The sequence below is a fragment of the Doryrhamphus excisus genome, chromosome 13, assembly GCF_030265055.1.
Source record: "Doryrhamphus excisus isolate RoL2022-K1 chromosome 13, RoL_Dexc_1.0, whole genome shotgun sequence".
Taxonomy (NCBI): Eukaryota; Metazoa; Chordata; class Actinopteri; order Syngnathiformes; family Syngnathidae; genus Doryrhamphus; species Doryrhamphus excisus.
In genome coordinates, this window is record NC_080478.1 from 17,738,248 (window position 1) to 17,763,192 (window position 24,945).

Consider the following 24,945-nt stretch of genomic DNA (forward strand, 5'->3'; position numbering starts at 1 on the left):
GAGACGTTTTAAAGCAAAGGACATTTTTAATGCCGACGAAACTGGGTTATTCTGGCAAATGCTGCCAGAAAACACCCTGGGATTTATTGAATGAGATCTTAACCTCACTATTGGAAATAACGTAGGCCTGACGGGCGTAACAGGGCCTAGCTTAATTAACAATTTGTTATGCTCAGAGTCCAATAAAGTTCAATTCTCATTACCTTACGTCTCTTTTCATTGCCCAGTCCAGGTACATCGGAAACATAGTCAAGGAAGTGCCTTTTTATAACGGATAAAATCCGATTTACGCATATACCGGATATAAATCCGATATATGCGTAAAACGGACATTTTCCGGTATACGCATATAACGGATTTCGCTTATATCGGACAAAACCAGTGGGAACAATTGAATCCGATATATCCGAGGTTTACTGTAGAATTTTGGGACGTCTGAACGTCTGAAAATGGAAAAAATCATTAAAATTAGGCACAGACACAACACTTTTGAAGTAATGTAAATGTTTCCGACCCATGAGCCGCGAACTGTTGGGACCAGCTATTTTTATTGTCTCACTGCTGAATAGCCTTAACATGACGAATGTCAACAAACATCCTCATCAAAAATTAACCTAAAATAAGTGTACATTCTCAAAACGAAAAAACGTGTTTTTTTTCTGTACCACTAAATCTCAAGTCCCACTGGACAATAAAGTAAACAAGTGTCAGATGAAATAATAGTAGCAATGCAAGACATAGCTTTTTCAGTTGTTCAGAAGAACGACAGGATGCAGTTGGAAGAGAACCGCTCTTGATTTGCCAGCTCTGACCTCCGTGATGTCCATCTTGAGGGAGGGATCAACCTGTTAAACCAGAACGAACAGAGAGAAAACACAACACATCAGCAGGCCTGATAAAAAAAAATGTGAAAATCCATACCTGAATTAAAGAGCACAAATGGACACTGTACCTGGTTCCATTTCCCTGGTTTGTCATAGTACTCTGGAGTGACAGCTTCCATTGGAGGTGACTTGGTGAACAAGCTATTTAATACAGAAACAAGATTTTCAGAAAATGTCTGACTGATGTGTGTAGAGCTGCAACAATTCATCAATTATATAAATGAATTTGATAATTAAAAAAAAGCTTTAATTCCTATTCTGCACATACTGTACTGTATAAACTATTCATTTAAGGAGTGTAACTAATAGAGAGTTATAATATCCGAACCGCATGGAGTGACCGGAACTCACACCTAAATAACCCATTGAGTCTAACAAGTGCTTGTTCATGCAGTACTTCCTCTGCTCTGAAGGGGGCAACAGCAAGGCGTATCAAATCAAATCAACTTTATTTGTATAGCACTTTTCCTGCAAAGACATGCAACACAAAGAGCTTTACAGAATTAAAGACAATTACCACAATTAAAAGGAAAAACAATTACTAAGAAAGCCCCTCCGTCCCACTCTCCATACTAGAGACACACACACACACAGACACACGATCACACACAGTAGGGAGACATGGCATGGCACTAAGGATCAAGGAAACGCCACCTTTGGGGCCGTCCACACTGGGAGGAGCCGCAGGCCGTGCCATCGGGGGACCAGCACCCGAGCCCCCCGACTCCGACAGACGGGCGGACCCCCCACATTAAAGGGGGGAACCCCCAGCCGGCCGGGTCGAAGTGACTCAAGGATGGCACCCTCCTCAGCAGACCCGACACAGCCCCCCGTGTGGAGGACCCCCCCCTGAGGAAACACTGGAGTTAAAAGCTATAAGACTAAAAGCATAAAATAGGACTAAAAAGATAAAAACAAAAGAAAAGTTTAAAAATATTAGTTAAAAGGTGTGTCTTTAATCTTTTTTACAAATATCAACAGTCTCTCTCCGCAGTCCTGAAGCTCTCCGGCAGGCTGTTCCACAGGTGGGGGCCATAGTGGCTAAATGCTGCCTCACTGTGGGTTTTTGTTCTGGGTTTTGGTATCGTTAAAAGGCCAGTGCCGGAGGACCGCAGGGTCCGCGGGGGTTGATATGGTAAAAGCAGATCAGATAAATAAGAAGGTGCAAGGCCGTTAAGACATTTCAAAACCACAATGAAGCAGCAGTGGTTTGGCCTATGAAGTGTGTTTTATCCGATTACTCGAACAAAAAGACTTGACTCCATTACTGAAATAATAGATGGCTATAGCCTTGGATGTGTGCAAGTGTGTGAGTGGGACCTCTTGAGGCGCTCCCGACAGTCCTCCTGCAGTTGGGCGATGCTGTCAGACCCCAGATGCAAGGTGCCACTCGGTCCCTCACACACCAGACGGTTGATGGCGACTCGCAAAGCATTTATCTGAAGACAAAGAGCACTCATGTAAACCAAGTAGTCAAAGAAGTGGCAACAATTTGGAAAGTAAAAACTGGTTCATCATCACATAAAAGGCCAGATATAAGTCACAGAAGCATGTACTGCTCCAGGCATGAGAGAATTGGATTCACTCCAGCTGCCTCCACAGGGCTCCAACATGCAAACGTATGAATGGCATTAATTCTGATGCAGTTTAATTGGTAAATGTAAAAACATTTAGAATTTTGTGTGTTCTTATAAACCAATATTGGCAACATATTGCAAGCCTGTGGTGGTGTTCTTCTTTTGTTTCAAAACATTAAATCTGAAGTGAGTTGAACACAGCCCCATGAGTACAAAGGCATCTGACCTTATAAGACAAAGCAAAAGAGGCAAAATATTTTCACATTTGGTTTGGCCTTACTAGGCTATAAGACAGGAAACGTGTCGGAAAGAGCATAATTCCATAATAACAGATTTGAGAATAGAGCAGGGGTGGGCAAACTACGGCCCGGGGGCCACATCCAGCCCGCCAAGTGTTTGAATACGGCCCGCCCAATCTTTCCAAAGTATTTCATTTAAACTCAACATACAACCTGGCATCATGGCCTGAGTCAATCTTTTGATGGTTTTATCAATTTCGTTGTTTGACATGGTCTGTTGTTTACAAAGTGCTCCTGAAAAAAGGGACACAAGCACATAATCATAATTATTATTATTATTATAATTATTATTAGATTATTATAATTATTATTAGAACTATTATGATTATTATAATTATTATATTAATGCTAATTATTATATTAATTATATATAATATTATTGTTATATTTGCATATTTTACATAATAATAATATAATAATTATTATTTTAATTTTATTGTAATTATTATAATATTTTATTATTTTTAAAATATTTAAATATAAATATAAAATAATAATTGCAGATTGCATGACAATTTTATTTTGTCATTTTACAGATACAATAATACCAGGTGGACTGTTACGTGTAAAATATATAGTCTGCCCCCCGTAAATTTTGTCATATCAATGCGGCCCGCGAGTCAAAAAGTTTGCCCACCCCTGGAATAGAGTATTTTTTTTAATATAGCTCTTGTATTAGAATGCAAGTGTATCTCATGGAGCGTACTGTGAGTGCATATGCAACATAATTACCTCAGTGATGTCTTCCACATCAAACTTTACGTCAAAGGCCATTTCAATATCATGTTCAGGTAGGATGCCTTCTTGTGTTTGACTGTCCCAGCCCAAACCACAGAGCGCTCCTGTGTAGGAAGTCTTCTCTTCATTAGTGCTAGAAAGAAGAAATTCAATGTAAAGGAACATGACAAGAGTAGATTTTATTGTGTGAAACCAACCGCAACTCCATGATGGGCGTGAAGAGCATGGTAACAATGGCAGGTAGTCCAGGGATGTCTGGCATGAGGGACGTGTCCCTCAGGAGAATGTGGTTACCTGCAACACAATATGGTAGTAACCTATTTGTCCACTAGAGGGTACAGGAAGCGTATAAAAGACAACAACATACAGTACATGTTTTGGTAGTGATTTTACAATACAAAAAAAATCAGTGTGAATTCAAACGTGTGCACCTGATGCGCTGATTAACACGGTGCCGGCCACCAGGATTCTCTGATGCTTGTAGTGAGGGTTTTCATTCACAGCCATGGCGTTGACGCTGTATCGATCAATGCACACCGTCCTTGGAGAAAGACAGACCTTATTAGCAACAACAATAACAAACCTTACATATGTTGGGACTTACTTGCCGTACGTGGCTTTGTTCAAGCTGTGGAAGATGATTTTTTGAGGACTGTTTGGTCCATGCAGACGAACCTGCGGTGTCGAGAATTAAAAAGGTACTTTACATCTTCATACATTTATTGGTTGTCGTTGAGCAGAGCCTCATGTCATTCTTCTGCTTATGGGTATACGGGATTATGGTTGTTTCCCTGTCAAGACGATTCCCTGCCACCAGAGGTCGATTCCCTGTCAAGCATTCGCACACAAATATGGCAAGACGTTTCGCTGTGAGACTACAAGACACAAATTTAAATAAATTGTAGAGTATCATCATCATCGTTGTAAGAATGTAAATACATGCATCAATAAATCCTACTGCTCCATTTATATTAAATTATGTTTCTTATTACTAAAAATGTATGTTTCTTATCACTTATTACGCCAAAGAATACTTGCAAATCTAACTAAAATGTGTAGCAATAACTTTCACACGAATAAAAACCATTGTAAATATTTATGCATATTGGTTACACCTTTGTAAGAATGTACATATCTTTGTCAATAAAGCCTACTGTTCCATTTATATTCATTTGGGTCTTGTAGTCTGATGGGAAAACGTCTTTCCATATTTGTGGGCGAATGTTCGACTCCTGGTGGTGGGGAATCATCTTGGCGTGGAAACAACTACATACTGGTATGGGAGTGTGATCTTGCGACAAGGCCAATTCTATCTGTCTGATAACTATGTGATGATTTTTCAATGTATTGACTATAGCAGAGGTAGGGAACCTATGGCTCGGGAGCCAGGTAGGGCTCTTTTGATGACTGTATCTGGCTCTCAAGCATTTACCACAATAAAAATGTATGTTTGCTAACATTTTAAAGTAAACATCACAGAAATCACTGTTAAAAATATTAAAAATCAACAACTTTCTTATGCATTTTAATCCGTCCATCTATTTTCTACTGCAATACGGCCGACCATATCTATCTTTCCTGATGATATTTTCCAGGTCAAACACCAAAACTCGATTATTACTGGGTAATGCGGTAGTGTACCTCGGTCATTAAGATGTAAATGTAAACTTTCCTCCTTTAGTCAAATAGTCACCTAGCTAAAGCTGCAGAACCAAGCCTTCTGGCAAAGATGGCCAAAAGAATGAAATATACTGAGTACGGTGCAAAACCATGCAGCAGCAGAAGTTGCATTAATGGCAGCAAGTATTTGATTTATTATTGGACACTGCGCTGCTCACGAAAGTGTGCTGGCCACACCCCATTGGCGTGGGGTAGTGTGCCTGGTCTACGTAATTAGAGCCCATTATATCTAAAACTGTTGGTCTTACATAAAAATGCACACATTTTATTGCATTCAATGTTTAAAAAAATGTATATGGCTCTCACAGATACACATTTTAAAATACCTGGTCTTCATGGCTCTTATAGCCAAAAAGGTTCCCGACCCCTGGACTATAGGATGATAATATATGTTTTTTTTTCAACTTGCTTTTGTCCTGGAATAAGGCGTGCGGCTTTTGGAAAAGTGGGAGAGGAGGCAGTCAATGAGCTCCTTCTCCTCTTTCTTGCGATCCTTCCAGGAGCTGCTGGTGGCATTGGGGACGTACATTCCTGTTTCCATGTCTTTGTACAGGGAAAGCAGCATCTCATTGTTTTGCTGCATGATGATAAGAAGATGCACACAACATTTGCACACATCCTTTTGTTGAGCAATAGATAATAGTAATCAAAATACAAAAACAAATGTGAAAAAAAAAATACAAAAAATAAAGTATATCTTCATTTACAATAAATGGCAACTAAATGCAAAGTTACCTTGGAGTCAAAGCTCTCCTCAGCAATGACGGCGTGGCCCTCCTCCACCAAGACATCAGCCACGCTTTTGTTTGCGTTTTCGCCACAGATAAACAACCTCACGCGCATGATTCCGTGGAGGATGGAGTAAAGCGACACGAGGACCGAGCAGTCTTTCACCAGTGCCATGAATCTTTGACGGGCACGGCTGCTCCACTGGTTCCCAAAGATGACAGACTCTGCTGATGGACGTGTTTCAATAATTTGAAACTCCTGAGCCTGAGAGCAGGATGAAAGTATTAGTCTTATTGGTTATTGACTACGTGGGCAAAGAGAAAGGCGCTACATGTTAAGTCACACTGGTACCACCTGGAAGGGCTCCGACAGAAGGTCACTTGGGAGTTCCCGAAGGCTGTTGCATGGGACAGCTGCTGTGTTACCAAAGTCCAAGAAGAACACCTGCAGAGCAAGAACATAACTCTGGTACAATCGCTTACATCATCATTTACTAGTACTTGTGTATATTTGGTTCAAGCAGTCACATTTTGTTATAAATTTTTGAGAGACAACACTAAATATAAATATATATAATAAAAAAAATATAAAAATATTAAGTAGTCCGTGTACAGCTTGGACAAAAACTGTTTCCACAAAGTAACTCCACAAGTGTAAGTGCAAGGCCAGTGTATTTATTTGTATTCATTTGTGCACCCAATAAAAATGGATGCACAAATTTGCATTTTGTGTTCACTCATTTTTGTCGAACTAAAAATAAATCTCCCTGGGACTGCCGTCAACAAATATGAATGTATTGTACACACACGTACTAAGCTACACGTAGAGTCGGCTAACATGACTGACATCATGTCATAATGAATTACATTACTAATGGCCGCTTATCATATTGCACAAGAAGAACGTTGACAACCATGGCAGGTAATATTTTCCAATAAAAATAATACCATTTATTAATATATTGTCATTGTTGTTTTTAATAATTCTATTCAATTCCATTGTCATGCTATTTGCCTATTTGTGTGTGTGCCGTTTTGGCTTTAGAAACTGGATAGATAATCATCAAAATGATTATTTACACAATGAAAAGAGAATTTCACATATACTTGTAGCCATCAAATAAAGCATGGAATCCTTAAAAGCTGCTACCAACAGCAAACTAATCATGGTTTACTATAGAGACAAAAATCCATATATTTAAATGGATTTGATCACAATAACAAAAAACTTCTCAGGTGAGTGAAAGTGTGATACGATGATGACTAATCAGCGTGAATAATTACCTCCACTGTGTCGCCACGCATGTGCAGGATCTTGGCCCGGTAGTAGAGGCTTTGCTCGCTGATCTCAGAGTAAGGCGCCAGGCACAGAAGGTTGGGATAAAGCGATATAGTTACAGGATGCAGTGTGCGCATGTTGATCTCTCCTGACAGTTGGCGCTGCTTTTCCAAACTGGTTTCACCTGCCTGGAAGCCCCAGAAATGGCCCACATCTACCACCTGCAGCCGGAGATTAAAAGCATTTGTACATACTGTATACCTACACCAAAGAAAACAGTATTTACGTGTTAAACGAGATGAGGGAGGAAAGCAGACCTCTGTGACATTGACCACAAAAAAAGGGTTGGGAGGCAGTTTGTCCGGGTCAATGGTGCTGCTCACCACTCCTACTGGGAGGACGGATTGGTTTTGGAAGTCGACATTCACCCTGCACAAAGCGAGCATCAGTGTTATTGTTTATTCATTGTGACACAATTCCTAATAGCTGTGAATAGCTGTGATACACAAAAAAAATATTTCTTTTGAGAAATATACCGTGCATATTTCATGTGAGTTATTTGTCTGTTCCCTAGGCATAATTCTACTTGTTCTGCTGGGTAGACAGACAACTCCATGGCAGGTCTCTCCTGGGCCAGAAGGAGGGCTAGCATGACCTCAGGCAACACTGCAGAGTCCTGGGATGTCTTGTAGAATTCCACATATGCTCTGTGCATGCAAGCATACACAAAGACGGTCATATTTTACCGATTGTATAAAAATCTTCCACCCAAAAACTCATATCTCATTTCAGTACCTGGAGCTCTCAAAGGAAATGGCTTTGACTTGTCCACATTGGCGGAATAGAGACTGTAGCTGTTTGTAGTACAGAAAACTGTATGGAGGGAGGTTCCGCAACTGGTCACAACATAAGATGTGGTATCAAAATCATGCAGAACAGAAGTGCTGTAACAGAGTTAGCTAAACCTGCAACACCACTGCAACTGTAACTGCAGTTTAAAAATGTTATATGTAATAATAAAATCTAATATGTTATCATCAATATTACGGTTAATCGACAGGGTGGGTTAATGGGTTCATCTGCTGTTTGTGCAAAAGAGCAAAGAAAGATGAGAAATTCCAATGTTTGCTTGCTCGGATGGTATAGTAACACTCCACAGTCAACAATACTGTGGCTCATACCATCACAGTTGTTCTGTGGTTCAACCCACTCAACTCTCTGGAAGCCATGTCTTCACTGATTTCCCCCTGGACAAAGTAGTGCGGATAATAGGCGCCAGCAATGACCACCTATAAGAGAAGTAAATATTATAGGTGTCAGAAGACAGACGTTGCGTGTCTGGAAAGGACTAATTTGATTTACATTGTGGTGGATTGTGTGTATTTAATTACTGAATAAATGAATGGTGCAAGAAACACTTCCTGTCTTTGACTTTTAATGATACTCGCTAAATATAGCCACCGTGTTGTTTAAATGTCTACTAACTATGAGTTTTAATTAAGTTAGCGCTCAGCTCAATGTAACATGATGTGAGTAAATAGAATGAGAATGTAACAGCTTGGACTGATATATGTATTCATTCATTCATTTTCTACCGCTTTTCCTCACGAGGGTCGCGGGGGGTGCTGGAGCCTATCCCAGCTGTCTTGGGGCGAGAGGCGGGGTACACCCTGGACTGGTCACCAGCCAATCACAGGGCACATATAGACAAACAACCATTCACACTCACATTCATACCTATGGACAATTTGGAGTGGCCAATTAACCTAGCATGTTTTTGGAATGTGGGAGGAAACCGGAGTACCCGGAGAAAACCCACACATGCACGGGGAGAACATGCAAACTCCACACAGAGATGGCCGAGGGTGGGGATTGAACCCTGGTCTCCTAGCTGTGAGGTCTGCGTGCTAACCACGAGACCGCCGTGCCGCCCTGATATATGTATTTCACCATGAAAAATATTCACATTGTACTGCGTTGCATTGCCTCCTGACCTGTGCTTTTAATCACATATGTCGTCATGGTGATGCAAGCATGTGTGTGTGTGTGTGCAGCAGTCTACAACCAGTGTCTTCTTCCCCAAAAGGCGGATAGATGTCCTCAGATCCAGACACACTTGACCTAGCAACTGAAGCGATCAGATAACTGGCTGATTGCTAATCATCACTGAACCAATTGTGTTCATATAATATGAATGACTGGTGCAGTGGGAAGACAGGAGAGATGTTTCAGGTTTATAATATTGTCCAGCAAATATGAAAGAAAAAAAAAACAAACTTCATGACAATGGCATTTGGAATCGATATCCAATAGTACTTACCAAACTTCAAATACAAAATTATTTTTCACATTCCTGAGGCGCTGGACTTATTGCAGCCAAAGAAGCGCTTTGGTGCTTAAAGTACTTAAATTGATGACCGACTATGCGCCTGGCCAAAAGAACGGCTTTTCACCCTTACACACATGGGAGAATAAAGTCTTAAGTGACTAAGATCAACACTAACCTGAAGGATGAACTTCTGTGCATGCATGCTGGTATAGTCAGAGGGCTGGCTGTCTGGCAGACACATGTTGAACTGTTGCACACGTTTTTTCAGATCTTCATATAAATCTGCAACCTAAGTAGGAAGTTAATGCAAGGAGGGGGAGGTCTGGGCCATACCACTGAACTCATACGTAGCACTGGGCAAGCACTCTCCAAGTAGCATAACATTTGACTACAATATAGAGAGTAAAACACCCAATGCATAAATAAAAGGCCAGGTCAGATATATGACCAGTAGTAATTGCTTTTGGCCTCAGTACCTCACGGATCCTCTTGATTTGAATGAAGTTCTCTTTTCCCCAGTCCAATTCATCCTGGGAGGAAGGAGGATGATTTTTGTTGTATTATCGGTTTCAAAGTCAGCATAGACAAAGGCATTAAGGTTTTGTTTACCTTCTTGTTTCTCAGCTGTCCTTGCTTTTTGAAGGAAAGCCATGCCTAAAAACAGGTAAATAATGCAATACCATTAACCCTTACTATAATACATGACTTACTTTTGATATGGGATCTTGGTATTACCTTGAAGGTGTTGACAAATGCTATGGAATCACTTTGGGTGCTTTGTGCAAAGGCCATCTTGCTCCTGGAATGTAAAATATTCAAGTTATATTATTGTAAAAACAAATTTAACTTAGTGTAAAGTATTAAATATTGGACACTAAAAAGACACTACAAAAAAAATTATAATAAAGTCAGGCTACTGCTGGATATGATTCACCTGAGACCGGCAAGTTGTTGCATTGATGGTATGGCAAAGAAACTCTTCAGAGAGTTGCAAGCAGCTGAGGATACAAGTAATTGTTGATGTAGTATTTCTAACAAGACCGCACACAGTTAACAGGATATAATGGATGACACGGACATGCTGACCTATGATGAGACACTCATCTAGACAGCCGAAAATGTGCCCCAGGACAATCATCTTGCCGAGGTAAAGGTCCACAGGTAAGTGAGCCAGCACTCGCCCCAGGAACGTCAACTCACCATCCTCATTGAGACATCTATCATCCTGTTTAGCAGACAAGGCCCCCATCTAAAGAGTGAAGCAGCATAATGTCCAAAGACAATCCGGTAGATCTATGCTCATGACATACTAACAATTACATCATTAGTCACCTCTTTGAGTTGGAGTACAGTCCGAACTATGTCTTTGAGGACAGGGGGTGAGGGAGCTGAAGAGAGGAGGGATCGGGGGTCTCCCATGTCCAGAAGCTTCACCTTCAGCAAGACGGTGGCCAGAGGAGCAAGCTGGAGAGCAGACATCGTGCATCAAATGAATGCCATAAAGACACAGTGACATATTCCAAAATACATACCAACATCTCAGGGATCATATAGTCTGGGATTTCATCCTTCCAGAAGGCTTTGCTAATAAGGCGGTAACAGTAGCCCTTGGATACTCGACCTGCCCTTCCTGGAAGAGTGGAGTAAGTACAAAATGAACACACGGTACCATAGATGTTTGTGTTGCTGTTGCTGTACCTCTACGTTGGTTGCAGTTGGTCTTTGATGCCCAGGTGAGACGCAGAGACTGGTAATTGGCTTCTTTATCACAAACCATGTGACGGGTCAGGCAGAAATCGATGACTAATCACAAAAAAGAAAAGCACTGAAACTGGTCTGATGCTAAAAGAAAATACAACTAATACAGTAAACCTCGGATATATCGGATTCAAGTAAAATCGGAAAATGTCCGTTTTACGCATATATCGGATTTATATCCGGTATATGCGTAAATCGGATTTTATCCGTTATAAAAAGGCACTTCCTTGACTATGTTTCCAATGTACCTAAACGCGCAGGCAACGCTGCAAACGCTGCAAATGACGTCGTATAGCAGCCTGTCACGATTCGGCGAATCGGAGCGCCACGATGCGGCCATCCGATATATGTGAGGGAAATTTAATGGAAATGCATTGGAACGGGACTGGAGATTTTGTCCGAAATAGGCGAAATCCGTTATAGAAAATCCGATATATGCAATGAATTTTTATTGGAAATGCATTACAGAAAAATCAGTTCTTTTTTATCTGTCCGTTGTGAGCGAATTTCCGATATATCCGAGTCCGATATATTCGAGGTTTACTGTATATTGCTAAATAATATTCACTGTAACTGAAGGAACAGTTGCTTGACAAAAAAAAACTAAACCTGCTAAACTAACTTCAGATAGGTTTGAAGGTAAAATTTATGGATTTATTCCGTAATCAGGAATTTTATCCAAACAATGAGTATTTTGGGGAGTAAGGAGACCTCAGTTGTGTTACTACATATATTCAGAGATTGACCAAACTGGGGTAAGAGAACCCACCATATTTGACATCAGGCACCGTCACTGAACTTTCTGCAATGTTGGTGGAAAGGATGACCTGCAACGGTTCAAATAAACCTCAGAAGAATTAGTATTATCAGGAAATATGACGCACATAAGGTGTTTACCTTTCTGTACCCAAGGACAGGAGATAGGAAAACCCCATACTGCTCCTCCAAAGTCACCGTGGAGTGAAGGGGATAAACCTGCAACCTGAAACCAGAACCAGAGTGCTTCAAGGGATACAGTATGTTGCCTTACAAAACAGTAACTGAAGTATAGATATCATCATAAACATATCAACATAAACGTGTTAATTTTAACATAGACAGAATGCTACTATGTTGAAAAAAAAGTCGACCTCTTGTGGACCAGCTTGGCTAAGGCTTGCTGCATGTAGGTTATCTCGCGAATGCCAGGAAGGAAAACAAGGACACTGCCTCTCTCTGAGAAGCTTTCTTCGCCTGCAGCACCTCCATTGCTAAAACACAAAGAGCACATTTCACCACATGATCTGCATTTAAGGCTTCTAAAAGGCAGTTTGAAAAGCCGAGCTCTGGAGTCTTCACCTGGAATCTTGGCCCTCCAGCTTGTCAAAGCTCTGAATGAGGCTGATGGCAAGGTCGTACATTTCAGCTGAGATGTGAGGATCATCTAAATGGGCTGAATCCAACTGATTTAGAAGACAAATACAAGTTACAAAAAACAACACAATGAGCTGCTCAGCTATGACTGCTAATTTAAGATAATTTAAATAAAGCTTCTCGGAGAATGCATGTGCATTAGGGTGCATCAAAAAACACAATTATTGAATTTTGATATGGCTGGGTACTAAAAGTGTTCCAATATATGTAGAAACAACACATACAAAATATTTTTCCAATACATGATTATTTAGGGGTGCCACCATACATCTGTTTTTGTAGAATAAAGTGGTGAACAGTTCAATGGTCGCCATGGAGATTTGAGGTCAGCAAAGACTGCAGCTCAAGAACTCTGAGGTGATATTTATGTTTTTGTTGGTATTTACACTCCTATTACATATTACTAGGAAATTTGTGGTTTTGTCTTTGTAATTTGAATGATTTGTAGTCATATTTATAAGTATTTAGCGCTCATTGCCTCTACTGTAGCTAACATTAGCTAGCTAGTTTGACAGTTGACTAATGACAGTTAGCTAATAGCTGAGCAAGCATAACATCAACAACAGTAATATAGAGTAGACAGTATTCCTGATGCCTCATATTTATTGAGAGTGGTACTGTAGTTTGTGTGTGTTGGCACCCCTAAATCTCAAAGGATTTCCTCAAAACTTTGCAAAAGACATTTTTATGTTCATTAGAAAAAAAAATGGAATGCCAGCCAAATTGATATTATGAATTTAAAATTTCCCATTCTAATTTGATGCACCCTAATGTGCATGCATGTCAATGGATCGCCTTTATGGTCAGCGGTTTTACAATACATTTTATGGATGTGCCTGTCCAGGCTAGTGAAAAGAGCCCTCCCACACTACATATTTTAAGTGAAGGACGGACAGCTGAAAAGTAGACGAGAAGGCGAGGAATTTGGCTTAGAAACAGAAAACTAAGCGATAGCCGCATGGACGGTATCCCGCTTCTGCTGCCTGGCCTCATGCAAGCAGAGGTACCGTTCCACTAGCTCTCCCACAGTACATATGTGCCTGTGTACAAGCCTTGAGTGAGTGATAGCCATTAATGTTAATAAAGGACAAATCTTATTCAGTTTAAATTTCAATTGTGAAGAATATTTTTTTTTTTTGTTATCTGTTGTCCGAAGCCACTGTTGGAAACATAAACTAGTCGGTGGTAGTGTTCTTACATGTTTTGTGTTTAAAAAAAAAAGTGTAATTTGGAGGCAAAGTGGGATAGCACAGGTTAAGAAGCTCCTTACGCTGTAGAGGCACAAGTGCTGAAGGTCGTCCAGATAAAAATCCTCAACGCCGTAAGGAACCCCCTCCACTTCAAACACGTAGGCTGGGGTCATCTTCCCACGAACTGGAGTGCTGAAGTACTCCGCAAACTGTCTGCAGTTAATGGTGGCTGACATGAGGATGATCTGGAAGAGTATCACTTCTGTTAGCGTTGGATCAATACGTTGAAAACAATTCAATTAGGGTTGGGCCATATTTATCTAGATTGGTCCAATGATAACAAAATGGTATAAATGATAAGGCATGATATATAAGATGAATAAAATGCTGTCATCGTGAGCAGAAGGAACGTTCGTGCGTGGAAGTATGTACTCAATCGTGGCACAAAATCATTATCAACACTGAACAATCCCCTCCAGACCCAAACAGGTTGACATGGCGATTAAACGCTAGCTAAAGTTGGCTGAATCTCCTCCTGAAGAGCGTGAACGGCAGCTAGCAGGGGTTAGGCCCATGTCTGTGTAAACAAAACTTGGGTGTCATAAAAAATATCTTATATATGCAATTTCAGACATGAGTATTTTATTTATTATATAGTTTAAGGTTTATAGATTTTTATACAAGACTCCATTGCATTTAAACTTTATATGTTTTTTTTTTTTTTTAAATCATGATACATCCCAAAAAATATTGTGATGTACGCTAAGGTCCATATCGCCCAACCCTAAATTCATGTAATCTTGCAGGTACCTTCACATAACGAGAGTTGGTGTTAAGAAGTTTTCTCAAGACCAGCAAGAGAAAGTCCATCTCCTCGGTGCGTTCGTGAACCTTGGACAAAGGTATTGGATATTGGGACTACATATTTTATTAGATATTATGCGTTAAATATATGATACGATGCAAAATATAAATCACTGCAGAGCAACGATTTGGACAAGTACTATATGTACGGTATGTCCAAATAAAATATCATGTGACTTTCACAGGAGATGATAATTCCCATATACGTGTACGCACCTCATCAATAAAAATATGGGAGTACTCGGTGAGGGTCTTGGCCGCCACCAGTTTCTCCAGTAGCACTCCTGTTGTCATGTAGATTAGCCGGGTGTGTTCAGTAGCCATTTTCTCCAGCCCAACCTGAAATGCAGATAAAAGGTGAACATGTTATTTGAGTACATGTATGCAGTATGGCGATATGACACAGGTGACGGTAACAGGAACACTTTCCCTTTCGTTCTCCCACAGTATCATTCAGCCTGAAATTTGCATCCGTGCACGAACCTGGATGAGGTGACAATGCCGTTTAGTGTTGTAAATAAACACTACATCTTCCCTTCTGGTTTAAAAGCATAATAATGCCTTTTATTGACGTATTGCGCCGTTGATTCAACCATGTGGAGGAAACATTTCTGCTCTGCAGACATAAACTGATGTGAACACATCAAGAGAACCGGGGTGATATAACTGAAGAGTAAATCTATTGCTGCGGGGAAATACTTTTAGAAGAGAGCTTTCCCATCCCTGAGTGCAACAAAGTAAAAGCGATGGGGTGTCTCCTAAAGCAAAACGTAATGTCTTGGAGAAATCCACAAATCTAATATGAATGCCTCAAGATGGCCACTGTGATTGGCTGTCACCAAAGAGACCTGGGATAGGCTTCAGGATAACTAGTGAGGACAAGCACTTCATGCTGGCTGAGCTTATATGGAATACTGGAATATGATTATATACCAGGGGTGGGCAAACTACGGCCCGGGGTCCACATCCGGCCCGCCAAGTGTTACAATACGGCCCGTCCGTTCTTTCCAAAGTATTTCATTTAAACTCAACATACGAACTGGCATCATGGCTTGAGCCAACCTTTTGATGGTTTTATCAATTTTGTTATTTGATGTGGTCTGTTGTTTACAAAGTGCTCCTGAAAAAAGGGACGCAATAATAATAATAATAATAATAATAAATAATAATAATAATAATACAATTTAAAATATTTAAATATAAAATATTTAAATATAAAATATTTAAATATAAATATAAAATAATAAATAATAATAGCAGATTGGATGACACTTTTACAGATACAATAATACCAGGCGGACTGTTACGTGTAAAATATATAGTCTGCCCCCCCGTTTTGTTAAATCAATGCGGCCCGCGAGTCAAAAAGTTTGCCCACCCCTGTTATATACTGTATGTGCATATATGCCAGTTTAGGTAATATTCATGAGAGGCTATCTCAATGTTGCACCGACCTGATATCCAACCAGACTACCGATGGTAGACTTCCTTTGAGTGGCGACCCATCGAGCAATGCTTATAGCACCGATTCGGCGTGGTTGCGTGACCACGATATTGCACGGGGCATTTTTCTCACTGTAGTGGTCCAGGATGTACTGTGGCAGCTGAGTGGTCTTGCCGCTGCCTGTGGCTCCTCGAATAATCACGACAGAGTTGTTTTCTATAAGAGAAATCAGCTGGAAGGACATACACACACACACAAGGTTCAAAAGCTGGTAAACAACAACATTAAAAAAAAAATAATAATAGAGAGCCGATTGATGTGCACTTCAAGTCAGGAGAAGGAAGACTAAACACACGACAGTGAACACGTCTCAGTTGAGAACCTGCCTACGACCAGCTCATCAAGTGCATAACGTGCACGCATGATGGGCGTGTGCATGTGTACAAGAGTGACAGCCATGAACGCCAGTCATCTTATTTGGACCAAATGAATATTCATTCATTCATTCATTTTCTACCGCTTTTTCCTCACGAGGGTCGCGGGGGTGCTGGAGCCTATCCCAGCTGTCTTCGGGCGAGAGGCGGGGTACACCCTGGACTGGTGACCGATTAACCTAGCATGTTTTTGGAATGTGGGAGGAAACCGGAGTACCCGGCGAAAACCCACGCATGCACGGGGAGAACATGCAAACTCCACACAGAGATGGCCGAGGGTGGAATTGAACCCTGGTCCTCCTAGCTGTGAGGTCTGTGCGCTAACCACTAGACCGCCGTGCCGCCCCAAATGAATATTTAATTTGTAATTGTGAAAAATAAAGCCTTTTTCAACACTTATTTACACTAATGGTAACATAAGCTAACCGGTGGTCTTCTTTTAATATTTTATATTGTTTTAAAATGCTATTTTGAGTTCAGTTTCCGATTTGTTGACAACTACTGATGTCAACATGAGCATCAACTTAAACAGGTTTCACTGTCCACTCTCAAATTCTAAACCCATGACTTTGATACTCCGTCGCAAATGTACTTTTTCTTGAGTGATACTTAAGTGCTGAAATATCCAGAGGATAAAAAAAACCCTCCTGAGAGAACAAGAGAACACATGCATGCTCTGTGTATACACAAATGGACTCTACAGTTCACCTCCTGTCTGTTTTTGGTTATGGGCAAGCTGGGGTACTCGTAGCTATGAAGCGGAGGAGGGCTGCTACCTAAGGATTAAGAAATAAAATCATCATTGTCAGTGAAACTATGCCACATAAGTACAATAGAGAGTCATCCATAGAAAGCTTTATATTCACTTGGTAGCTCGGTTTTCTTCAATGGTCCTCCGACTGAGTTTCCAGGTTTCACGCTGTCGTCATCAGGAATGCTTAGTGGCCTGGTAAGAAACACAATTTAGACACATTCAAGCTCATATCGATAAACATTCACTATATACAGTAAACCTCGGATATATCGGACTCGGATATATCGGAAATTCGCTGAAAACGGACAGATAAAAAAGAACCGATTTTTCTGTAATGCATTTCCAATAAAAATTCATTGCATATATCGGATTTTTTATAACGGATTTCGCTTATTTCGGACAAAATCTCCAGTCCCGTTCCAATGCATTTCCATTAAATTTCCCTCGCATATATCGGATGGCCGCATTGTGGCGCTCCGATTCGCCGAATCGTGACAGGCCGCTATACGACGTCATTTGCAGCGTTTGCAGCGTTGCCTGCGCGTCCAGGTACATTGGAAACATAGTCAAGGAAGTGCCTTTTTATAACGGATAAAATCCGATTTACGCATATACCGGATATAAATCCGATATATGCATAAAACTGACATTTTCCGGTATACGCATATAACGGATTTCGCTTATGTCGGACAAGGTTTACTGTACATTAGGGTGCACTTATGCAAAACACACTGTGCAGGACACAAGGCTACTCATACGTTCCCTTATTTAGCCTCTGCTAAATAAGTACCCTCTGCCCTCACTCGCCTTCAGCAAGGAAAGGCACAGACGTTGATGGTACCATAACACACACACACACACACACATACAACTCTACAGCAAGTCCACACATTCACCCCGTTCCCTTTCTCTCCAGTGCAAGCATTTTGTGCAAGCAATGCAAAGCATCTGACCTGAAAGCTGCAAACTGAGTGAAGAGGAAGAAAAGGAAAAGAGGCGACAGCGCTCAGAGTGTGACTAAAACTCTCCTGGACGTCTGCAGGATATGTGCATGTGCCGCGGGAGGGATGATAGCAACAAGAGAATAATAATTACCAAGCAAAGAAGAAATATCCAGACTTTCAAGTGGATTTTTTCTATGGGATTGAACACCAAAAGATGCTGGTTTTGGTGAACTGATTCACAAGAGGCGTCAGTAAGTGCATCTTTTATATGTAAGTATAGCTCTTTGTTGTTTGTTCAGCCAGTATGGAATGACATTATATGTTATTGTTTCTGAAAGTACGCTCAAGTATGGCAAACGACCATGTTTGAAGCTATGAAATATTCGTTAATACTTGCTGTGAGTGGAATCCATCATCATCTAATGCTCATTTTGTCAGTGTCCCAGGGCTGTTCTTACTATGCCACTCTTCAGCTGGCCCAAAGTGTTCCATGAGAAATCTTCTCAGAGTGAAGCCCAATCTTGTAGAACCGACCAAGACCGACCGAGCCACGTGTTGCTCCAAGAGCTCTTATGGCACCTGCAGGAACGTGAACGCACAGCACGGATGCTTGAGCAGGAACACAGGCTTGCCGACGTTGCCGCGGATCACCACTGTTTTCACAGGTGCCCCAGGTTGAGGAGCGTCATTCCCACATCGGAGCTACGCCAACTGGAGCTGCTGTGTGCCAGCATCCCCGCCGTGCATGCTGCTGCAGTGCTCTCCAGGTGTTTAACAGCAAACACGGCGTCCGCTCACATTGTCACACTAGCAAAACGCAAGCTGACAGCAGGGGAAGCAGAGAAGAGCCGGGAGGTGGGGGGCGTGGGGTGGGTTAGGATGGGCTGCCAACAAAGCCATTGTGTGTTACCGTCACAGAATTAGGCCATGTAGGTCTTCATTTTCTCTGAGAAAGAGGTGGCTGGGAGTTCATATTTTGCATATAGATCCATTCTGATGTTTATATCTGCAAACCGAACTGCACTACATGCCTCAACAATTTCTTGCAACATCAATAGATTTATTACTTTTTTTGGTTGCATGACTCCGCAGATTTCGTGAAGTGCTTGCAAGCAACAACGTGATGCCCTGGGAGTTGGTGTCAGTCTTCAAACTGGTCCTTAAAGACTTCTTCAGCCAAAGGAAATGCGATGAAGACGGTAAACTTTTGTGGTTTTGGACCGGCCGCGCCAAACTGAAGCAGGGTGCCGACCGATCAAGCAGCTATGGTGACACGCAAAGGGAGGAGATCCCAACGGTCTCTGGATATGTAGACAGGGCCATGCGGACAAGTCACTTGGCAGCGAAAAGAGACTGGGAGCTTCCATATTACTATCCAGTCCCTGTGAGCTCAACTGAGGCCTGTTGCACATCACTCAGAGGAAACTCTTTTCAATGAATATATAGCTACTATGCAGGGGCTGACAAAGTTTCCCAACACAGTAATACCAAAAAGACACAAACTACACAGAGGAAATGCTGCAAAAGACAAAAACACACACAAACTCCACAGCCAGCTGCATGAGAAAAATACTACATATTTTCACGGAACAAAGTGGGAGTTAATCACGCCACTAACAAAGCAGACCCAAGGGATGTCAGGTATTTAAACATGAGCGGGATTTTATGAATTTGTCACCAATGTTTAAAGTGTTTTGTTACCTTGACCTTGGGAAGTACAGAATTATAATAAATCATAAATATGGCTGTTTTGCATATTAAATTGAATTGTTGAACACATTTACCAGTCTCAGTAAGTCGTTTTTGTCATTTGCAGCATTTTCAGGTTGTATTTTATATTTTGTTTGGAACGTTTGCACCTGTTCGCCACCATACACCTTTACTTATGCTGCTACTATATTAAGAATTATTTTGACAAATTATTGAATCTAGACATCAGACTGTGACGTACTTATCTTTGCTAGCTACAGCATGCTACATTTTATTAGTACAAATATTCAAACATTAAACAAAAATCCCGTATTTTTTTCTTCCTCTTGTCGATCAAATTCTTTAATCTAATGTTGTTACTATGACTAACTATAATATATATGAATTTTTGCGTTTTGACAATCATGAGATGACGAGGGGATTTTAGCCTGCTAAGCTAGCTCAGGTGCGGGAGGAGGGACTCTTGTTAGCTAGCAAAAGATTTGATGCTTAAAAATCATCTTACCCGGTCTCTTTCGTCGCCGGCTCAGTTAATTTCTTTCCATCCACTTCATTTGTGAGTTTAATGTTGGCAAATGTGGCTCCGGAGGTGAACCAATCGGAAATTTGCTCGGCCGTGAAACTTTTCTTCATGTTGCACTTGATAATATCACAACTCCTTTGTCTCCAACCAATGAGCGCCAAACATGTTAGCTAAGAGTGAGTCGCTGTTTGCAATGTGAGCTTCGATTGTGTCAACTTGTATTAAAAGCAACATCCTCCTGACCCTGAAAAATAAGTTACATTTCCCCATTAAATAATTGTGGTGAGTAAAAATGATTTTTGTAATGTTTTGGAAAGAATAATAAAATAAATTACCATGTAAGGCAATTTCAGCTGTACTCGCCTCTTTGATTAGCATAACAGTAATTTTAATTACTGTGAATTAAAATACAGTCCTTTCTCATTTATTGTGGTTAATTGGTTCCAGACTCAACCCCAATAAGTGAATTTCTGCAAAATAGGATTAAATATTAATATTATTTTCATACTTAGAGCATAGCAAACATGTTTAAGACTTTGGAAATATGGCTTTTTACCATTGAGACCCATCGACACAAAATAACACCCCTATAGTCTCCTTTCCACTCCTGTTATTCTTTTGTTTACTCCACATTTTTAAGGCGCAGGCTACAGGACAACTGCAGGAACACAAGAGAAGCATGTTAGCGAACAAATCACTTCTATTTTATATGTCCAACAAAGACGACATGCAGGTTTGTTTTTTCACAAATCTATGTGGAGGAGGAAAACACTGAAAAGTAGCGCTTTTCTTGTATATTTTAGCCTTGTTTTTAGCTGTGAATGTATGGATATTGTATTTTAATGCATCGTTTACTGTTTTTACTCAACTCTTTTTTTTCCTCTTCACTATAAAGAGTCTGAGTACTCTGGAAAGCACTATACAAATAAAATGTATTATTTTATTTTTTTTCTCCCAAAGCTGGGATAGGCTCCAGCACCTCCATGATCCTTGTGAGGATAAGTGGTAGAAAATGAATGAACACGGATTGATGATGATGTAAAACACCCTTTTCCAATTAATGTGGGAAAAAGACAAAAAGTACAATACAGAAGAAGTAACAAAATGGCAATTGAAAAAATTGTTTACAAACAAAAGTAAAAAAAAAAAAAAATCCAAAAAAAGAGCATTCACAGGGATTTACAGCATTTTCAAGGGTCCCGTGTTGTCACTGTCCTGTTGTAATAGGCTCATCTCTGATCGAAGCTTTTCATTTTCCTTTAAACGCACACAAAAACGCATTTGATTAGTGTCGTGTGGAAAGCGAGTCCGCTCTTGATAAATATTCCAAAACAGAAAAGCTAATCACCTCTTGGAGTCTCGTGTTGTTCTTCTTGAGTTTCACCAAATATTCAATCCTCTGTTTGTGGTTCTTGTGTCCTACCAGCTTTCCGTTCTCCTCTGACAGCTGAACATTCTGCTTGCGGAGAACCTCATTCTCCTGGAAGAGGAGCCACTTTCACTTCTTACATCCATTGTGTACTTAGTACTACAAAGCGCAGAAATACAAGAATCTATATAAGAACTCTGACCTTGAGAAGTTTGTCCTCGTCCTGTACCCGCAGGCTCAGCTCTCGGACTTCCAGACAGCGGTTCCTCAATTCCGTGGTCAACTCCTGAACACAAGTCTGCGACTGGGCCAATACTGATTCCTGTGCCTGCATTCTAAGGAACAAAGCTTGTTAAAATATTAAGTACAAGATATGTATGAACATTCATTCATTTTCTACCGCTTAGCCCCAAGAGGGTCGCGGGGGTGCTGGAGCCTATCCCAGCTGTCTTCAGGCGAGAGGCGGGGTACACCCTGGACTGGTGGCCAGCCAATCACAGGGCACATATAGACAAACAACCATTCACACTCACATTCATACATATGGACAATTTGGAGTCGCTAATTAACCTAGCATGTTTTTGGAATGTGGGAGGAAACCGGGGGAACCCGGAGAAAACCCACACAGAACTCCACACAGAGATGGTCAAGATTGGAATTGAACTCCGGTCTCCTAGCTGTGAAGCCTGCACGCTAACCACTCAAGCACCGTGCAGCCCTTGCCCAAAATTAATATCCATTTATTCATTCATTTTCGATCGCTTATCATCACAAGAGTTGCGGGGGTGCTGGAGCCTATCCCAGCTGTCTTCGGGCGAGAGGTGGGGTACACCCTGGACTGGTGGCCAGCCAATCACAGGGCACATATAGACAAACAACCATTCACACTCACATTCATACCTATGGACAATTTGGAGTCGCTAATTAACCTAGCATGTTTTTGGAATGTGGGGGGAAACCGGGGGAACCCGGAGAAAACCCACACAAAACTCCACACAGAGATGGTCAAGAGTGGAATTGAACTCAGGTCTCCTAGCTGTGAAGCCTGCACGCTAACCACTCAAACACAGTGCAGCCCTTGCCCAAAATTAATATCCATATATTCATTCATTTTCTACCGCTTTTTCCTCACGGGGGTGCTGGAGCCTATCCCAGCTGTCTTCAGGCGAGAGGCGGGGTACACCCTGGACTGGTCACCAGCCAATCACAGGGCACATATAGACAAACAACCATTCACACTCACATTCATACCTATGGACAATTTGGAGTCGCCAATTAACCTAGCATGTTTTTGGAATGTGGGAGGAAACCGGAGTACCCGGAGAAAACCCACGCATGCACGGGGAGAACATGCAAACTCCACACAGAGATGGCCGAGGGTGGAATTGAAATCGGGTCTCCTAGCTGTGAGGTCTGTGCGCTAACCACTCGACCACCGTGTAGCCCGTATGAACATCATAATACTCATTTGTCAAGAGTCAAACTGCATATTCAGTACTATAAATTTATATACTGTATGTTTGTTGGTCTGAAAGCCTTTCACTATCCCCCCCGCCCCCCTGAAAGTTCCCTGCACTTCCCCCGGGGGTTGACCGTCCCGCTATTTGAGAAGCACTGCATTAGACTGTGCAGGTGTTTCTATTGTCGAGGTGCTTACTTTTTTTGAGTGTCCAAAAGCCTTTGCATCACTTTCTCCTGGTCAAGACAAACAGAAGCATGTGAATACAATTTATAAGAGTAAAGCAAAATGCACAAATCAAGATGACGTAATAGCAAACCTTCTCTTCTTTCTCCTCGTGTAGCTCTTTAAGGATGGACTGCTTGATGCCGACAGTGAGCTCCTCGCTGAAAGATGAACAACACCGTCAGCATCCCAGCCATCCCGTCATTAAAAACGGCGAATTAACTCCACCTGTTTGCATTCCCGCTCTGAGACAGCTGACTCCTTTTGGTATAAAACTGGTCAAGCAAACCCTGAATCTCCATGCGGGCCATTTCTTTCTCAGTCAACTGTGTCTGAAGTCAGAGAAAATGAATTATCAATGTGCCTCATAATTCTTGCACGTAGTCAAAAACTGCTGATGATATTAAAAACTATACTTTGAGCCGTTGAATCTCCTCATTCTTGGCAGCTCTCTCGGCATTCAGCTCCACTAAGAGGATTTCCATGGTCATCATGGAGGACCGTCGATTCTCCAGTTCTCTCTCCTGGCTTTCCAGGACCTGGGTCAGGTCCCTTCTGAAGCTCCCTGGGGTGCTGGGGGTCTAGAATGGCAATGAGAAAGCGGAGCGTGACAATAAATCTATAAAACATAAAAAGTGTAGATTATTTACCTTGAGTATGGATTTAGGCGTTGACTCGACAAGTTTGAAACCTCCATTTCTTATGGTTTGTTCCACAGCGTCGTGCTGCTGCTGCACCTGGTTCACACACACACACACACATACACACACATCATATTAAATATGGCCAATAATTAGAATTATTTCTTGATGAAAAAAACTAGAAAAATGACCTTTTGCTGTAGAGTCTGTATGAGGATGTCCTTCTGAGCGGTTTGCTCTTGAGCTGCTTGGAGGAGACTGCTCTGCTCGTCTAAGACCTTTGTGAGTCTTTCCACTTCCTCGTTGGCATAAATCATCTCCTCCTGCAACACCTCAACCTGACACACACACACACACACACACTCCAAGTTACAATCCAGAAGAGTGTGATTACTCGTTAAATATACTGTAAATGTCACTAAGCTGCCAAGACTCCTGCCATATCTTATTGTCTGGGAAACCAGGGTGTGTATGAGGTGTCTATGAGGTTCGGGAAAAAGAACAAAATGTTCGCGCCAAATCACAGTAAAGTCTCGTTAAATCGCTATTGTCGGGAGTCGGAAAAAATATCGATATAACCGGACTGTCGATATATCGGATCCTGCGCCGAACTGCATTAAAAGTGGGCAATAATGCACTCGACATTGTTCTATAGTATAGAACAATGTTGAGCAGCTTAAATCAATCTTTGCTTAAGGATTTC

General features: G+C 41.3%; 3 protein-coding genes across 9 annotated transcripts in view; 1 reads left to right on the forward strand and 2 right to left on the reverse strand.

Moving 5' to 3' along the window:
- On the reverse strand, positions 1–20,812 carry tdrd9 (tudor domain containing 9). Of its 3 annotated transcripts, XM_058089972.1 has the most exons (36): positions 20,531–20,812; positions 17,484–17,563; positions 17,326–17,393; positions 16,194–16,415; positions 14,956–15,078; positions 14,686–14,766; positions 13,956–14,120; positions 12,611–12,714; positions 12,403–12,522; positions 12,170–12,254; positions 12,042–12,099; positions 11,213–11,317; positions 11,047–11,144; positions 10,847–10,978; positions 10,601–10,763; positions 10,449–10,512; positions 10,250–10,313; positions 10,124–10,168; positions 9,991–10,044; positions 9,690–9,803; positions 9,251–9,313; positions 8,367–8,474; positions 7,981–8,081; positions 7,722–7,892; positions 7,503–7,614; positions 7,191–7,406; positions 6,262–6,351; positions 5,914–6,171; positions 5,588–5,755; positions 4,103–4,173; positions 3,930–4,039; positions 3,696–3,792; positions 3,493–3,631; positions 2,205–2,323; positions 953–1,025; positions 3–845 (listed from the first exon to the last, which is right to left on the reverse strand). In XM_058089972.1, exons 1-36 carry the CDS (start codon positions 20,656–20,658, stop codon positions 747–749), a joined length of 4,068 nt encoding a protein of 1,355 aa, XP_057945955.1. In that variant the 5' UTR covers positions 20,659–20,812; the 3' UTR covers positions 3–746. The 3 variants fall into 3 exon arrangements, with proteins under 3 accessions (XP_057945958.1, XP_057945955.1, XP_057945957.1); XM_058089974.1 differs by lacking the exon at positions 9,251–9,313 and having other exon boundaries at positions 4–845; positions 20,531–20,778; XM_058089975.1 differs by lacking the exons at positions 16,194–16,415; positions 17,326–17,393; positions 17,484–17,563; positions 20,531–20,812 and adding an exon at positions 15,223–15,720 and having other exon boundaries at positions 1–845.
- rd3l (RD3 like) lies at positions 18,258–24,181 on the forward strand. 2 transcript variants are annotated; one of them, XR_009132332.1, is made up of 3 exons: positions 18,258–19,082; positions 19,408–20,830; positions 23,720–24,181. XR_009132332.1 is itself a non-coding variant. In XM_058089980.1 (3 exons), the coding sequence occupies exons 2-3, from the start codon at positions 18,775–18,777 to the stop codon at positions 19,751–19,753; spliced, it is 654 nt and encodes a 217-aa protein (XP_057945963.1). In that variant the 5' UTR covers positions 18,258–18,585; positions 18,754–18,774; the 3' UTR covers positions 19,754–24,181. The 2 variants fall into 2 exon arrangements, 1 of the variants encoding a protein (XP_057945963.1); XM_058089980.1 differs by having other exon boundaries at positions 18,258–18,585; positions 18,754–19,082; positions 19,408–24,181.
- The window catches only part of kif15 (kinesin family member 15), an 18,161-nt gene continuing 14,536 nt past the window's right edge, over positions 21,321–24,945 (reverse strand). For 2 of the 4 annotated variants that reach the window (XM_058089969.1, XM_058089968.1), the window contains exons 27-35: positions 24,434–24,580; positions 24,252–24,338; positions 24,018–24,182; positions 23,830–23,933; positions 23,696–23,762; positions 23,575–23,612; positions 22,120–22,252; positions 21,897–22,028; positions 21,322–21,805 (exon numbers count right to left, since the gene is read on the reverse strand). In XM_058089969.1, coding sequence (XP_057945952.1) covers positions 21,728–21,805; positions 21,897–22,028; positions 22,120–22,252; positions 23,575–23,612; positions 23,696–23,762; positions 23,830–23,933; positions 24,018–24,182; positions 24,252–24,338; positions 24,434–24,580 — 951 coding nt within the window. In that variant the 3' untranslated portion in view covers positions 21,322–21,727. Of the gene's footprint in view, positions 21,806–21,896; positions 22,029–22,119; positions 22,253–23,524; positions 23,763–23,829; positions 23,934–24,017; positions 24,183–24,251; positions 24,339–24,433; positions 24,581–24,945 lie in introns of those variants that run through there. The other 2 variants (XM_058089970.1, XM_058089971.1) reach the window with 2 other exon arrangements.

Excerpts from the sequence above, each read along its gene's own strand:
- rd3l (XM_058089980.1), top strand. The coding sequence starts at position 18,775 with ATGCCACTCTTCAGCTGGCCCAAAGTGTTCCATGAGAAATCTTCTCAG. Across the intron at positions 19,083-19,407 it reads GCTGCTGCAGTGCTCTCCAG|ATTTCGTGAAGTGCTTGCAA; the intron begins GTGTTTAACAGC and ends ATGACTCCGCAG.
- tdrd9 (XM_058089972.1), bottom strand. The coding sequence starts at position 20,658 with ATGAAGAAAAGTTTCACGGCCGAGCAAATTTCCGATTGGTTCACCTCC. Across the intron at positions 17,564-20,530 it reads CCGGCGACGAAAGAGACCGG|GCCACTAAGCATTCCTGATG; the intron begins GTAAGATGATTT and ends GTTTCTTACCAG. Across the intron at positions 12,255-12,402 it reads GCCAAGCTGGTCCACAAGAG|GTTGCAGGTTTATCCCCTTC; the intron begins GTCGACTTTTTT and ends TTCTGGTTTCAG.